Here is a 17,536-nt window from a genome sequence, read left to right on the forward strand (position 1 = left end):
CACCCCAAGATGTGCCACTCTGGCATGCAGATTATTTCAGGCTAAAAACAATCAAGGCCCAAAGGACTCAAGAAGAACCTTGACGTTCCCCCAACTGCTTAAAAAGAATTCAGATAGAGGACTTGTTGAAGGAAGGCGATATCACCATACATAACTGTAGTATAACATGAACCAGGTGTGGGGGACAGGGAGGAACCTCTCAACCTGTTTGATCAGTCTTCTCTGTATCCCCTTGCTTCCGGATAGCCCAGCAAACATCTGTTTACCAAACATTAACTCTTTCTTCTTCCTGCAAATTGCCTCCTTTCCCTTTGAAGTCCCAGGCCTCTGCCCCCTTCTCCTTAGTCCAGAATGACATACATACGTTATTTTGCCTGACCGTTTTTGGAATTTTTCATGCTATGTGAATTCCCTGTGTGCAGTATAAAATTTGATTTTCTCCTGCTAATCTGTCATATGTCATTTTAATTATTCAACCAGCCAAAAGAACCAAGGAAGGAAGGGGGAAATTTTCCCCAACCTGACAACTGTACAACAGATTATTTAACCTTTCAACTTAATTGAATGTGTGTGCTCTTATATATAGACACTTTGGTTGACTAGAACAGAAGGATGCCAGGGTTATACATGAGCAAGAAGGATTCACTGTGGGCAAACAGTAGAAAACAATGTTACTAATATCCATAGATAAGGTCCTTAAGTCATATGTAAAGAGACACTTATTAAAAGTTTGCTTTATTTTTTGCTGAATCAAGTACTAACTCCCAGTTACAGTTAGATTTTTTTTAATGCCTTCCAAATGTTAGCACACTTAGCATCACCTTATCAATAACCAAATAGTAAATCAAAGTAGGTCCCAGTGGTTATGTCCAATGTAGATTGTTTGGGTGATCAGGAAGTCTTTTATTTGTTTGCTTTGGCTTTTAGTTCTTGGTTATATCTATAAAGAAAAGAGAAAGAAAAATAGTCATGGATCACAACAGATAAATTTATAATAAAAAGGGAATGGAAGCCTATCCCATCTCTCCTTTGTCCCTAGTCAAGGGGCTATACAGTTGTAAATACAATCTTCTCAGGGGCTTGCAGGTAGAAACAGGCAGAAGGGAAAGTGACCTATGAACTTTATTTGCATCTGGCTTCCAATTGCCAAAAAGTTTTAACAATTTAACTGACATACAGTTTCCTGTACAAAGTTTTATTTTAATGAGTATTTTCATTCTTGAACTACACAAGAGGATGACAAACATGTGACCATATGTATAAAATTTAGCAAAATGTGGTCATCTAGAACTTTTTATTTTTTACTTACAAAGAATCTTTCCTGAGAATAAAATCAATTTTATTACATAGGAATGGGATCCTATCTAATCACTAAAAATAAAATATACTTCTGTGATGCAGGCAGGCTACTTGGGTTAGCAAGTTGTAAACACTCAAGTTTGCTGAAGCAGGGACTGTTTCTTCAATTCTCATTAATCCAAAGAAGAATTAACCACAACGCCACAGAGCCTTTCCCTTCACAGGGCTTCACGTACCATTATTCTAAGCTTACAATAGAATAGAGAATAGTATAAGCATAAGAAGGAACTTATTCCATGAAGCCTACCATACCTCCTCGATTTCTCAAAAGGTTCTGATTTCAAATATTTGATAGTGTTTTCCTAAATGCTCCAGAGAGTCCAACATTTATATTTCTAACTAAATCTCCCAATCTGAAATTGTAACTGCAAGGTGCCAAAAATCCTTTTTTTTTTTTGTCTAACTGTATCCAAATTTCTGATATTAGAAATAACAGTTCTTGGATTCATCATGGATGAATGGATAAAGAAGATGTGGTGTGTGCGTATACATATATACATACATATATATATATATATATATAATGGAATACTACTCAGCCATAAAAAAGATGAATCTTGCCAAATACTGTATTATTTCACTCATATGTGGAAGATAAAAAAACAAACAAAAAAAACCCCTAACAAACAAACATATAGAGATTAGATTGGTGATTACCAGTGGGGAAGGGGGGAAGGGAGAGGGTGAAAGGAGTAAAAGGGCACAGGTATATGGTGATGGATGGTAATTAGTCTTTGGGTGGTCAACACGATGTAGTCTACACAGAAATAGAAATATAACAATGTACACCTGAAATTTATATGATGTTATAAACCAATGTTACCTCAATAAAAAATAAACAAAAAAACGAAATAATAGTTCTAAACGTGGCACTTAGCATTCTCTTAGCTCTACTGTCATGAGTTAATATAAGGTTAAAATGAGGTGGTATATGAGAAAAATACTCTGTGAATAAAATGATTGTATAAATCAAAGTTTATATTGATATAAGTAAGCCCTAAAAATAATTGTCAGGCATACTGTAGAAAGAGTAAGTTATTTATTCATCCATCAATTATGTGCTAGATGATTATGAAAGGATTAAATTATAAAGATACTGGTAAAGCTAGGGATGATAAAGATGAATGAAATTAAAATGTACTATACTCTGCAAAATAGAATGCCTTCTGAAAAGAAGACAAATTATAACTCAATATTTTCCACTTCTTTATCGAGATCATTAAATTTTTTTAGCCAAACAAAGCTGTTATTCATGACATTGTTTTGTAATTTAGGAAAGTTCTATGGTTCAAACAAACCAGAGCCTCCATCTAAGATGAGTTCACTGCAGTGTTAACCAGTCACTGACAAATAATGTTAATTATTGAGTGAATGGTTTAAAAATTTCCAGTGCTCACGGCACTCTTTCCAGAGAAACCAGTAGCCTCACTCTAAACATCATTTCCAATACTATATAACTATACATTTAAATCCCACTTTATTGTACATAGCTGAAAGTGAGTGATAAAAGGTTCATGCAGAATATTACTTAATATATCATAAATTGTACATGTTGTCTTCACAAAAGAGATTCTATGAAAGGGCTGTACATCTAGAGAATACACAGTGAGATTTCAAACTGAGGTATCACACTGCTGAACACCTTTAAATTAAACCCCCAGACTTTTCTGGAAATGTTAAATTTCTGCTTCAGGCACACCCCATCTTAGCATTATATGTAAATCTTAAAAGAAAAAAACATATTGCCGCCTGGGGGCTTCTGAGGTAGACTTTTTCCCACCTTTGGTGGGCTTACCTCCAAATACGAAAGAGCTGAGAGGCTCCTGCCGCCCCAACAAAGAAATTAACAGCGAACAGACTCCAGTTTTTGGGAATAATTACAAGTGAGTATCTTGACCAAATAAACCCTGTTGAAACAAAATATTTTTAAAGAAAAGTACAGGTACTACATAAATCATATCTGAACATTTAATATTAGAGTGAAATAATTATAAATGAGACTGTGACAACATAATGTGGAATAAAGGACGAGAAATGCTACACTCTGAGTCGTTAATAAAGAAACTATGATCCAGTGTTACAGTTCGTACATCAAAGGGAAATATTTATAGGGCAAATGAATATTAACTGTAACTTTTTTCCTACTTATAAAAATATGCTCATGGCAAAAACCTGAAAAACAAAAACCCATGCAGATACTTACAGTAACCGTCCTCTGCCTTCTCCAGCTATAATCTGTTAATTATAGCTATATATAAATATATATATTTATATAATAATATAATAATAAATAAATATGAATATAAATATATAAATTGTTAATTCTTCTGTGTGAGTGTGTGTATATGTACTTCAGACATATACCTTATGAACATAAACTGTGAAATAAATTGATGTAAAACAAAACAAAAATACCGAATGTCCCATATGGAACACAGAAGATATTCTTTTAGTTTACCTGTAGCCATCAAAACAGCAGACTGAGCTGTGCTGAGTTTTTCTGCAGGTCTGGCCATGTCAGCCAATCCAGCACACACCAACCCCTGGAAATACACATTAACACATGGGAAGAAAAGAAGCATCATGAGCGTGGAGCAATGGTTCTTAGCTTTAAGTAAAACTGAAACTATTTCAGACATTTCCACATAACAGTAGCTATAATTTTAGTGCATTGAGAAAATGGTTATCATGACAAAACACTGCAATGAATTCAGGGATGCTTTCTGAATTAGTTTGTATTTTGTTAACCACTTTAAGCAGCCTGATATATTTGAAAATCAGTAGTGTGTGTGTATATACGAATGATACTTGTACATTTCTACAAATGATACTTCTTTCACACGTGAATTTATATATTCTTTATACATTTTGGGAACCACTGCTGTGGAGGACGTCTGAAAGCTATTTAAGGTAATTTATATAGATTCCTCTCTTCATTTTTTCTTTTTTGGTCAATGTTACTCTTTTTTAAAAGTGGAAGTATCAGAAAAGTTCTGTTATAATTTTAGTTTCTTGGTTAGATAATTTTTCTTTAATGTCAAAGTATTCACAGCCATTTCTTCTCTGCTGTGTTTTCAACACTGTCTTTCACAGAATCGTCCCACTCATACCCTACCATCAGCAACTCTCAGAAAGTTTAGTAATGAGTCTTCACTAGAATATCAGTTATGCTACTCTATTGCAGAGAATATGTAATAAAAGGATTTTTATTGATGAAAAATTCAAACCTACATAAAATAAGAGACTGGTACAAAGAACCCCTACATACCCATCACCCAGAGTCAATTACTGAGATTTTGCCACATCTGCTTCACCTCCTCTCCTCCCTTTGTCTCTTTTTCCTTAAATATTTTAAATCAAATCCTAAACACGTTATTAGAGAATATGCTTTTAAGAAATTATTTTCAGATTTTACGTAGTTTCTAAAAGATGCTCTTGCATGGAAAATATAAATCAGCAAAGAGTTTTGCTCCTAAATAGAATGCACACATACTTGTGAATTTATACACAAACTTAAGCCTAATCCAAATGGTTTTGAATTAATAAAGTCAGTAGTTCAAGAAAGCAATGATGCTGGTTTAAAAGGGGGCAAATGGTTAAATACAAGAGTATAATTAGAGGTAAATCATGGCCAACACGACTTTTCTTCTTGTTAACTTTTACCCACAGTCCCGTGATTTTCTTCCCAAATGCTTCCTAATCATACCTCCTACATTCTTCTTCCAGGTCCCAATGTACATTTTCTCTGTTTCATATTTGCTCTACTTCTGCAGGTGGACTATTGTCATTGTATAGGGGAAGCAAGGGACTGATTTCTACTGTTATTCTATAGGGCCCACGTGTTACACTGTGGCTTGTCAAATAGCTCTATGAAGACTACAGGCTATATTCTAGCATTCTCTGTTGGAAGAAGTCAGTGGTCATGATTTTGTTTACGTTCATAGTATACAATTGTCAAAACTGACTTTAGTGGAGCCATTTTAAAATGGTGTCAGAGCTGCCTTTCCAGAAAAACTACCTTACTGTTTTAAATCTTGGACTGGGCCAAACCTTTGGACTGGGCCCAAATGGCAACTGTTTTACAAGCAACTGTTTGTGAAGTCAGCAAAAGAACAAACATCTTGCTCACAAAGACTGTTGATTGTGGACTTTCTGAAGATAGAATCAATAGTTGATCAATGTTTAGCCAAGACTAGCTCTCTGCCTCCAACTCCAATTAAAATTCTTTGTAATATAACCCCCTTTCTTTGTCTTTAAAAGCCCCTGACTACTAATCCCTAGCAGGACACTATGTGGGTTTCTACCTGAATCTGTGCTCCTTGAAATGCAGTTCTTTGATCCCAAATAAACTCTTCGCCTCTTAAACGGGTTTCTGATTTTGAAGCTTGACATATGGTGTCAGAAGTGGGATCTGAAGCGCTCTCACCTTCGGGACCACTGTCCCCTGGAAACGGGTTTGGTACCCACATGAGTCCCTTGTGCTCACTCCTTCCACAGATCACCGGCTTGTCCAATCCTGAGTCCCCTCAGGGATCTGACCTCCTCCCTTTTGGTTGAAGTCTTTGCCTTTCTTTGGAATTCTGGGGGCAATAGCCCAATCTGGGGTAGATCGACCAGGAGACAACTGTCTGCAAGCTGGCTCACTCTATTGCTATCTAGAAGGGTTTCTCTGAGCTGGCTCACGGCAGCTCATGGCTGTTGTCGTCTGTAAGGGTTTATCCCCTATCAGGTGAGTACTCAAATTCTGTGTTTCTGCTGTTTGTCCAAACAGCTGTAGCTAGTGGGTCAGAAGCAAAGGTAACAACGGGGGTTGCAACTGGTGTCTCTTTGTCTCGCTGTGCTTTAACATAGGAATTTCATCTTCTAAAAGTTCCTGAGAAGTTTCTCCCTTGGGCACTCCAGCTGGGTTTATATTTAAGAACTATGGTCCTTCCTCTTGTAAATTTTTGTCCCAGTGGACTGACAATACAAAAGATGACTTGTAATTACAGTGGTCACTTTGGGGTTCCTTTGAGCTTCCAAAACCTGTCTTTTTGTGCACTAGATTTGAGAATCATGGACCTGACAAATTGAATGCAATCTTTAATTTCTAAGGAATCAAGCATGTGACCTTCCTGCACATCTGCTTAAAAATGATGGTCCTGGAAGCTGTAAATATTTACCAAGAACAGCAAAATCTTACTAAGCTTGTTTTGTGTCCTGAGAACTTGGCTTGGTAACCAGCAGGATGGGGGCCCCAAAATATGATCAGAAAGAAATGTGGGTTGCACCTCATTTGCAGCCAGATGTGGCTGGGAAGAAATGGGGGTTGAACTCCATTTGTGGCTAGGGTCCTACCAAACTGCTGCCAGACCTCAGGGGAATTACACTGACCGTTAGAAGGAACATTCCAATTAGATAAGATCATTCAAGTGTACCTAAAAGCAAAGACTTCAAAATTCCAAAACAGCCTTGTTGAAAGTTTGCTTGCAAAATCTAATAAAAAATTAATATATACGAGGTAGCTAAAAGACTATACAAAAGTCCGTTAAGTTAATGGCTTTACAGACACTCCCATATCTACCTTTGAAGGAGGACCCTGTATGGGCCACTCCCAGAGTTAACGAGACTCAGAGAGATTTTCTGGGAAACTGCTACGTTATTTCCTTAAACAGGCAAGGAGAAACTAAAATTAAAAATTAATGGAGTTGTTCAGTACTGCCAGAAATATTTACTGTTTGTCCTGGCTGAAACCTGACAAGATTTTTGAAAGGATTTAGTAACTTATGATCAGAAATTTGGCCAAATTGAAAGCTGATATTCAGAGCCTGACAGGAATTTTGCAGGCTTTCTCCTGTAAGCTAAAATAAAACTATGTACCCAAAGGGAAAGAAACATTTTAAGAATAATGTAATTGGATGGGTATGTCAGTCCTTGATAAGCAATTAACCTCCCCTGTTTATCTCAAAAAGCTTGTAGCCTCTCCAGAAACTGTTATCTAGGCCATCCCTGATTCCTAAGACTGAAGGAAAAAGAAAATGGGAAAAGAAGCTTTTGGAGATTAAGACTGTTATGAAAGCACCCTTGTCCAAAATATCTAAGGAAAATTTTATTTATTTATTTATATTTTTTGTGAGGAAGATCAGCCCTGAGCTAACACCCATGCTAGTCCTCCTCTTTTTGCTGAGCAAGACTGGCTCTGAGCTAACATCTATTGCCAATCCTCCTCCTTTTTTTTCCCCAAAGCCCCAGTAGATAGTTGTATGTCATAGTTGCACATCCTTCTAGTTGCTGTATGTGGAACGCGGCCTCAGCATGGCCGGAGAAGCGGTGCGTTGGTGCGCACCCGGGATCCGAACCCGGGCCGCCAGTAGCGGAGAGCGCACACTTAACTGCTACACCACGGGGCCGGCCCTCCAAGGAAAATTTTAAAACAGAGGCTATAAGATCTCTGTTTGCATCTGTCTGTGTGTTTATGTGTGTCTATAATGTATGTTATAAATATGTGATATTTTTCTACCTCTGGATGGTATTATCCCGACTAGTTTATAAGAGAGCTCTATTTAATTGGTTTAAAAACAAACAAGTGCTATATAAATTGAGTATACTCTCAAAAATAGAACAGAAACTAACCCAAATGAATTTCAGGATCACATGACTTAGGAAACTATTTGGTATTAAAGTTCGTTGGTTTAACAAAAATAGACATGTTGTTAGAGTTATCAGCATTAAATATAATATTTTTGTTCTACCTAGGTTTACTGAAAGTCAAACAAATTCACGTTATCTCTGTTACAAAAGTTGGCAGCAAAAAAAATTGATGGCTGACTTTGTCTTATGTCTCATGAGGTTTTTGTAAGTAATCTAAACATAATTATTGGGAACAAGTAAACTAGATAGATCTGAGTAAGATAAACAGTTTTTAGGTGAACTTTTTAACAATAACTATGTGTAATGGTATATGTACCTAAAAATAACTTCAAAATCTTTTGGTAACTTGAAACTTTAGAGTTTTGCTAAATTAAATGACAGAAATTTGAGTATCTAGATCATTTCCAAATAAGATAAAGTGTTAGACATTAATTACTAAACACAGGTTTATTTACTTTTGGCTTCTTATTACAGAAAAGCTAAAAGATGGTTCAGTCTCTTAGTAAACATTTGTTTTTGGTGAGGAATATCAGCCCTGTGCTAACATCTGCCAATTCTCCTCTTTTTTCTTTTTCTTTCTTTTTTTGCTGAGGAAGACTGGCCCTTGGCTAACATCTGTGCCCATCTTCCTCCACTTTATATGGGACACCGCCACAGCATGGCTTGCCAAGAGGTGCTCTGGTGTGCGCCCAGGATCCGAACCGGCAAACCTTGGGCCACCACAGCGGAGCACATGCACTTAACCGCTTGTGCCACCGGCAGGCCCCCAGTAAACATGTCTTTAATGTTCTTTTTAAACATTAAAAAAATTTATACTATTAGAAAATGTATGCATTCCATAAAAGAACATATAAGGAATGGCGATATCTTTGTTACAAAAGTAAATATTGTCCTAAAGTAAAACTGGTTATGGGAAAGAGGAAGGGATAAATTCTGAATGTAAAAAAGAAAGTTAAAGAAGATTTGGTGAAGAGAAACTCTGAGAAAAGAGTTTTATCTATGGGCAAGCTGGGTAAGATGGGAATGAATTTAATTAAGTAAATGAGTTTTAATATCAAAAGTAAGCTGGTGCAAAACAGAATTCGGTTTTCTCTCTCTTAAAACGACAAGGTTTTCTTGGACTGTTGGTCTGCTCTTGATAAGAGATTGTAAAAGGTTTTTTTTTTTTTAGAGTGGTCTGCTTGGAAAATAGGGATTCTATGTTTTGTCAAAATAATTTCCTATATTCATAAAGCTGAGGCCTCTCTATTAAGACAGCCAAGGTGTTTTCTTCCCCCCAACCGTTTAACTTTCTGTATTTGCCTGCAAAGTCTTTAACTGTCACTTTGGTTAAATGGATAACTAACTACTGTTCACAGTGACCTATGATCCTATTTGACCAAATGTTTTAAAACATCTTGATACGTTTTACAAACTTCCCAAAATTCAAATTCTAAATGAAATCTTTTTGACCTGAAAGTAACTTTGAGAAATTTCCAGAGAGTCCCTGGGACTTCTTAAAGAATTTGTTCTGTCTTCCTATAAAAAGGGAGATACTAAACTAATTAGGCTTATTTGGTATGTTAAATCTCACGGGAAGCATCGTCAAATAAATGATGATAAACCTTCTCAGGTTATATTGTGTGGGTAAATGTTATTAATGAAAGCATTCTAAAAAATTACATGAAATTTGTAAAATTCAGATATGTCTTGGTATAACGTTACCAGTCATAATTCTAGTCACTATCTTAAATGTATGTCACAGAAATAACCAAATTTCCTTGTCAATTGCATTGTAATGAAATCTTTAATCATGCCATTTTAAGTCTTTGGTCATTTACAGACAGTTATTGTTTTACTCTGATGCCTTTGCAAATACGCTTCATCTTCAGAAAGATTCATGGAAAGGACTCTAATGACGCTTACTCTAGAATACAGGTTTCTGATAAACTTTCAGATCATAAAACTGAACTTGGCAAGAGATTACAGAACTCTAATGGAGAAACTGATGGCTTCATTAAACTGCTAACAAAAGACCAAGAACAAATATTAATTACATGGGACTACATGAACCGAGGAGGATGCTCTAATGTTTTGTTTCGTCAGATTTAAAGAAATCTTTTCTCTTAAGCTATCAACAATTTGGTAAGACGTACCTTTGAAAACAAAGATGAAACATTTACTTTTTCTCCCTCCCTGATCCCTCCAGAATTTAGAAACTCTCTGTGAGCATTCTTATTTTCACTTATATAAATAATCAGGCCAAGTTTTTAATATAAACAAATTACTATTACTGTGATTATCTTTGGTAAAAAAAAAAAAAATGAAGGTAATTGTAGAGAGAAAAATTATGCTTGCACCTTTGTAGATACTAGATTCTAGTCCTGTTAATTGTCTTTGAGGTTTTGTTATGTACCCGTAGACTGGACCCCCCTGGCCTAGGGTATTGCCTTTGGTCTCACTGACTGTTCGCAGTACCCTCTCTGGAAGACATAAACTCATTTCACATGAGACAGTCACCATCAGATCAATGTCTACTGGTACACAACCTTCTGCTGATCCCTTGTTGTCTTATGCTAGTATGACCACCTGCTGTAAGTCTCTAATATCTTATGCTCGAGCCTATCATCAACAGGTTAAAGAAGCTTCCCTGGATTCCAGTGTTAAGAATCCTTTTGGTCACAGTCTAGAGCTTGGTGTCTGGGATCCTAGAAGCAACATCAGAAGACGACAGCCCTTGAGCCCCATTGGAAAGGACCTTACCAAGTGCTCCTAACCACTGACACTGCAGCAGAACTAGAAGGCACTGAACCCTGGAGATACATCTCACAGAGAAGAAAGGCTCCACCTGACATCTGGTCCTGTACAAACACTAGAGTCCTCCAAAGCAAACTGACTAGGAAGAGAAGCAACCGACATCTGAGGCAGACAGCTTTCCCCAGATGGCTGGACCAGGCCTGTACACCTTTCACTTGCTGTTGCCTCTTACCTTATTTTCTCCCTCTCTTTCTTAGAAAGACAATACTCTTATCCGTATCTCCCAATCTATTACAAAAGGGGGAAATCTCTCTGACTGTTGGGTTTGTCATCATTATCCTCGTTGTGTACATGAATCTAGAGAATCCTTTAGTACAATTACCAATCTCTCTGCCATTCCTCCCCTAATTCCTTGTGGAAGTGTCTAGAACTTCTCACCTAACCAATTGAACCTCCAGAGATTTAAGACGTAACATTTGTAACTGTTGTAAATACCTCCTGTTGAACTTGGGTCAACCCCTCTGGCAGGGTAGAGTCAGAACTATACAGAATTTGAGCATAAGCCAAATGGTTAAACGCAGTGCCCAGTGACATCCCATAGTTCTTTTGTCTACCCTCAGGACTTGCCTCCTGGTTCAGATCTGTTCTCCAATTTGGACTTAGCATTTTGTTTATTACAGAAATTATTGCTGCTGTAAAACTGTCTCCTCTGCATAGCTTGATGTTATAAAAACACCACTCGGATAATAGTCACTCAGAGCTTTAAAATGATTGCTGAGGCTTATGAGCCTTCACTGAGAAACGTTGAGGAACTACAGACGTTTGCCCTTAAAGGAACCTGATGGCAAGGCTTTGCTCTGCTCTGGTCCTTTTGTTGCTCACATGTGTCCTAAGCCTCTTAAGGAAATCACTTTTCCTCCCACGTGGGACATGATACACCAGGGACGAGCCTTCCTGGTAACGAGGGACAAACGATGCTTTGATGGCTGATCAGCGATGCTTTCAAAGAAAGATCTTGATCAAAAGGGGAAAATGTCAAAATTAACTTTAGTGGAGCCATGTTAAAATGGAGTCAGAGCTGCCTTTCCAGAGAAACTGCCTTGCTGTCTTGAACCTTGGACTGGGCCAAAACGGCAATTGTTTTACAAGCAATTGTTTGAGAAGTCAGCAGAACGGACATCCTGATCACAAAGACTGTTGATTGTGGACTTTCTGAAGATAGAATTAATAGTCAATGAATGTTTAGCCAAGACTAGCTCTCTACCTCCAACTCCAATTAAAATTCTTTGTAATACAACCTCCCTTCTTTGTCTTTAAAAGCCCCCGACTACTAATCCCTAGCATGACACTATATGGGTTTCTACCTGAATCTGTGCTTCCTGAAATGCAATTCTTTGATCCCAAATAAACTCTTTGCTTCTTAAACTGGCTTCTGTTTTGGAAGGCTGACAAACTTTATTTTTCAGGGATATGTTAGCAATTGTTCTCTCCCACAAGGGTCTTGAGCTCCCTTTCTCATGTTTCTAAAAAATCCCTTTCTACTTTTACATCACTCTAATCTTATGCAAATTATTTTAGGAAATCTCATTGTGAATCCAATCTCTGCCATTTACTAGCTGAGTGACTCTGGTCAAGTTACATAACACTTTGTCTTAAATTCCTCATGTATAAAATGAGAATATTAATACCTACCCTTGCAAAAGTGATATATGATTAAATGAGCTAATATGCTTTAAAAGTATTTAGCACAGTGCCTGGAAAATATTATTATTAACAACAACAAACATAATAGTAGCGTATATCTTCAGAGCGGCAGAGATAAAAGAATATTAGTCCCTGTATCCTTTCCTGCATTACTAGCCTCAGGATAAGGGGCAGAAGATCTGTGTTCCTTTTCGTCTTTACTATGAACTTTATTCAAATAACAGAACCGTAGATTCAGAGAGTGCTTGGAGGACACCACAAGATTATGTAAAGCACTCCGTAACATACGAAGACAGCACCAATTACAGATAGATTCCCAGTGACGACTTAAAGGCGGTCATGTAAGTGTCTAAGAGCATAGGCTGTGGAGTCAAATAGACCCGGGGGCTCAAACCCTGACCCTGCCACTTGCTAATAACAGCACAGTCACTCATCTAGTCCTCTGAACCTCAGTGCCCTTATCTGGAAAATGGTGATCATACCTACTTCTCAGAATTTTTCTGGTGAAGACTAAAAAGCGATAATGTATTAACCTAGTACAGACAGCTTGGCATCTAGTAGACTCAAGTTAGCTCCCTTTGTTTCTTTTTTTTTTTTTTTTTAAAGATTTTATTTATTTTATTTTTCCCCCAAAGCCCCAGTGGATAGTTGTGTGTCGTAGCTGCACATCCTTCTAGTTGCTGCATGTGGGACTCGGCCTCAGGATGAACGGAGAAGTGGTGCCTCGATGCGCACCCGGGCTCCGAACCCGGGCCACCAGCATCGCAGCGTGCGCACTTAACCACCAAGCCACAGGGCCGGCCCCTACTCCCTTTGTTTCCATCAATAAAAAATGTTTTTCAAATGTCTGAAGCCTAGGTTTGTGATTCTTTCTGGCACCTGATTATTTCCCCTGCGGGGGGTATGGGGTGTAAATATTCATCAGATAGTATAAAACATTTTTTCTTTCCTTTCTTTCTTTCAGTATTTTCTCATTCATTAAAAAAAAGTTATATGACACTTTTAGAGGAGGGTTACAAAAAAAATGAAATACCACTATACAATATTCCAATTCCAAAATACTTAGAGATAGCAGACCCCTCAAGATTTTAAACTATGAATCAATCTATATAAGTAGTTCTAGCTGGAAAAACAGACAGGTATTAAAAATTTCCACGGATAATCCTGAAATAGTCTGACTTATTCCTAAGGTGAAAATAGAAAAATGAGCTACACCAAATGGCCTATTATTCAAGAGTTAAGTATAACTCAGACTGTGCAAAAAGACTATGAACAAAAATAAAAGCAACTTTCTTACATACCTTTACATCATGGTTTGCCCAGGTTGGCCAATGATCTCCATTCCCTCTGTAAACAAGTTAACAGATGCCCATGCCCATACACATGGCTAGTGGGCTATTCATTCTCTATTGCACTCAAGCATATTTGCTCCCACCTGTTGAATTTTTTTTGGTGAGGAAGATCAGCCCTGAGCGAACATCTGTTGCCAATCCTCCTCTTTTTGCTGAGAAAGATTATGCCTGAGCTAACATCTGTGCCCACCCTCCTCCATTTTGCACATGGGACACTGCCACAGCATGGCTTGATGTGTGGTGCGCAGGTCCATGCCTGGGATCCGAAGCTGTGAACCCCGGGCCGCCGAAGTAGAGCATGCCAACTTAACCACTACGCCACCGGGCCAGACCCATTGAGTTCTTTTTTTATCAAGTCACTGTGTTTGTCCTCAAACTTGTTTATGCTAGTTTTACTTATTAATGTAATTTACATAATTTAATGAACTCTCAGGTAAACAGGTGAAATTCAAAAAGAGGGTTGTCATTTCTATGAAAACTCAAGTGACTGGAAAGATTGAATAAAGGCAAGTTGTTAAAACTTGCTGTCAAATTTGGTGTGAATGAGATAGACATAAAAAGACTGGGGGGGGAAGTCACAAAAATCTAGCAGGTTTCTGTTCTCATACTATTATGAAAGTATCTATGAATTTGCTCTGCTTTAAAGAAAACTAAACTGGAAATTATATAGGATGCACTACCAGTATAATTCATCCAAGACAGAAGATGTGAAAATCAAAGTCAGTGGATCTATACACAAAGAAAAGCTTTGGCCTTATAATAAATGATTGGCAAATGAATATATATTGATTTTCTTTAAGTTAAAATAAAATCTTTAGGTAGCAGGAAGTCAAGATGGTGGTGTAGGCAGACTCTGAACTCACCTCCTCCTGCGGACACAGCCAATTTACAACTACTCGTGGAAAAATTACCCCTGAGACAGAACTGAAAACTGGATAAGAGGAACTCCTGCAACAAGGGACAATCCTAATTGAGGTAGAAGAGGCAGAAACTCCCTTTTGGAGAGGAAAAACACCGCCTTCACAAGCCACAGTGCCTCACGGCCGTCCGGGAGCAGCCCACAGGTACGCAGCCTCCCTGGAGGACCGGGGCCCTGAGCCGGGAGCGCCCCTGCTGTGGGCATTCTGTGGACCCAGCACAATTGAGGCGAGTGGCATAATATGTGACTTTGCCTGCTACTAAAACATTGGGGAATATCCCCAGAAAAGCTGGTTCACACAGAAATTAAAACCGGCTCTTAAAGGGCCCATGCACAAACTCACCCGTTTCAGAAAGCAACCTAAAATCACCAAAAAGAAAGGTGCACTGTGCTTTGGTGAAAAGAGACTCACCTAATAGGCCCTGAGTGCATCTCGGTGAGAGGTGAGACCTCTCCAGGGACTCGGACATTGGCGGTGGCCATTGTTGTGGCCTGGTGTGGGCGTGCAGATACAGACGCCATTGGAGCTCTCCCTGGGGCCTGCTAGCCCAGGTCTGCCCCACGCACTAGAGCACCGATTTAATCCAGCTCAGCCAGGGCAGGCTGCCTACCCTAGAGACTGGCCCCACTCAACAACAAGCCCTCAGATAACTTGTGGGCCTGCATAGATTGGTGACTGGATTCTCTGCAGCCTGGCAACTGAGCCGACTTCAGTGGGGCAGGGCGTGCACAAGGAGCGGGTGGAAAGTGTAGGTCAGTGGTGGAGTGTGTGGGGCTCCCGCCGTGCAGAGACTGGGTCCACTTCGGGAGGTCAGGGCGCGCACACGGGACAGGACTGTATTGACTGTGTGTGTGGACCTGTGGGCGGCAGGGCTTGTCAGCTGCAGCAAACTTGTGCTTCTCAAAGACCCACATAGGGGGTTTGCTCCACCTTCCAGAGCTTGAAACAATTGGGTGCTCCCGTGCCTGAGACCAGCCCCACCCAGCTGCAATCCTCAGAGAGCTGACAAGAGACCTAAAGGCTGGAGGCTTATAGCATTTGTAAGGCCCTGAGCCTAACAACCTGCCACGCTGGGGGCCTACTCACTTAAAAGAAATACTGCAACACAAATGTGATATTAGAACTTGCAGCCAACTGTGCTGGGGCCCCTCACAACTGATAAAGAGACTGAAGGGCCCACAACAACTACAAGCAGCTGAGCATTACAACAGCTGACCAGGAGCATAACTTGGCCTCCCTGGGCACCTACAGGGAGAGCAAACAGGCCACAACAAAAGGACACACGTAGCCCACATAGGGGTAACCCCTGGAACATTGAGAACTGAGGGAAGCACACTGCACGCTGCCTAAGGCATCACTTACGTAAGGTCACCTATCCAAGAGCAGGAGGTGTAGCTGACCTACCTAATACATAGACACAAGCACAGGGAAAGAGGCAAAATGAGGAAGCAAAGGAATACATTCCAAGTAAGGGAACAGGACAAAACCCCAGAAAAGGAACTAAGTGAAACAGAAATGAGCAACCTACCCGACAGAGAGTTCAAACTAAGAGTGTTAAGGATGCTCACTGATCTGGTGAGAAGAACAGATGAACTCAGTGAGAATGTCAACAAAGAAATGGAAGATATAAAAAAGAACCAATCAGAAATGAAGAATACAATACTGGAAATGAAAAATTCACTAGAGGGACTCAAAATCAGAGTAGAGGGTACAGAAGAACGGATCTGTGAGCTGGACGAAAGACTAGAAGAAACTACCCAAGCTGAACAGGTAAAAGAGAAAAGCATTAAAAAGAGTGAGGACAGTCTAAGAGACCTCTGGGACAACATCAAGCGCACTAATATCCGTGTTATAGGTGTCCCGGAAGGAGAAGAGCGAGACAAAGGGGCAGAGAATCTGTTTCAAGAAATAATAGATGAAAACTTCCCTAACCTAAGGAAGGAAACAGACATCCAGGTACAGGAAGCACAGAGAGCCCCAAACAAGATAAACTCAAAGAGGCCCACACCAAGACACATCATAATCAAAAAGTCCGGAATTAAAGATAAAGAGAGAATCCTAAAAGCCGCAAGAAAAAGCCAAGTTACATACAAAGGAAACCCCATAAGGCTATCAGCTGACTTCTCAGCAGAAACCTTACAGGCTAGAAGAGAGATATATTTAAAGTGCTAAAAGGAAAAAACTTACAGCCAAGAATACTCTACCCCGCAAGGTTATCATTCAAAATGGAAGGAGAGATCAAAAATTTCCCAGACAAGCAAAAATTAAAGGAGTTTGTCACCAAGAAACCAGTGCTACAAGAAATGTTAAAGGGACTTATTTAAGGGGAAAAGAGAAGGCCACAAATAGGAAAAATTATCTATTTCCATGATAAGAGGGTAATGGATACAAATGCACAAGAAAGAGGTTAGATATGATATCAAAAACATAAAAGGAGGGAGGAGGGGAGTTAAAGAGTAGAGCTTTCAGACAGAGGTCAAACTAAAGAGACCATCAATTCTGTATAGAAGAAGAAAGGAACAGAGAAGGACTACTAAAACACTTAGAAAAAAAAAGTTAAAAAATGGCAGTAAGTACATACTTCTCAATAGCTACTTTAAACGTCAATGGACTAAATGCTCCAACTAAAAGGCATAGGGTCGCTGACTGGATAAAACAACAAGACCCATATATATGCTGCATACAAGAGACACACTTCAGACCTAAAGACACTCACAAACTGAAAGTGAAGGGATGGAAAAAGATACTCCAAGCAAATGGCAATGAAAAGAAAGCTGGGGGCTGGCCTCGTGGCTTAGTGGTTAAGGGCGCGTGCTCCGCTGCTGGCGGCCCGGG

The 17,536-nt window shown here is 39.1% G+C and overlaps 1 protein-coding gene across 1 annotated transcript in view; it reads right to left on the minus strand.

The window, feature by feature from the left end:
* Positions 1-708: 708 nt before the first annotated feature.
* The window catches only part of MPC2 (mitochondrial pyruvate carrier 2), a 38,759-nt gene continuing 21,931 nt past the window's right edge, over positions 709-17,536 (minus strand). Inside the window, exons 3-5 of the mRNA XM_087437650.1 lie at positions 3,818-3,902; positions 3,155-3,266; positions 709-940 (exon numbers count right to left, since the gene is read on the minus strand). Of these exons, the coding sequence (XP_087293776.1) occupies positions 904-940; positions 3,155-3,266; positions 3,818-3,902 (234 nt within the window). The 3' untranslated portion in view covers positions 709-903. The remainder of the gene's footprint in view (positions 941-3,154; positions 3,267-3,817; positions 3,903-17,536) is intronic.

This window comes from Ceratotherium simum, chromosome 2, assembly GCF_057802395.1.
Source record: "Ceratotherium simum simum isolate JZ-2026a chromosome 2, ASM5780239v1, whole genome shotgun sequence".
Lineage (NCBI taxonomy): Eukaryota > Metazoa > Chordata > Mammalia > Perissodactyla > Rhinocerotidae > Ceratotherium > Ceratotherium simum.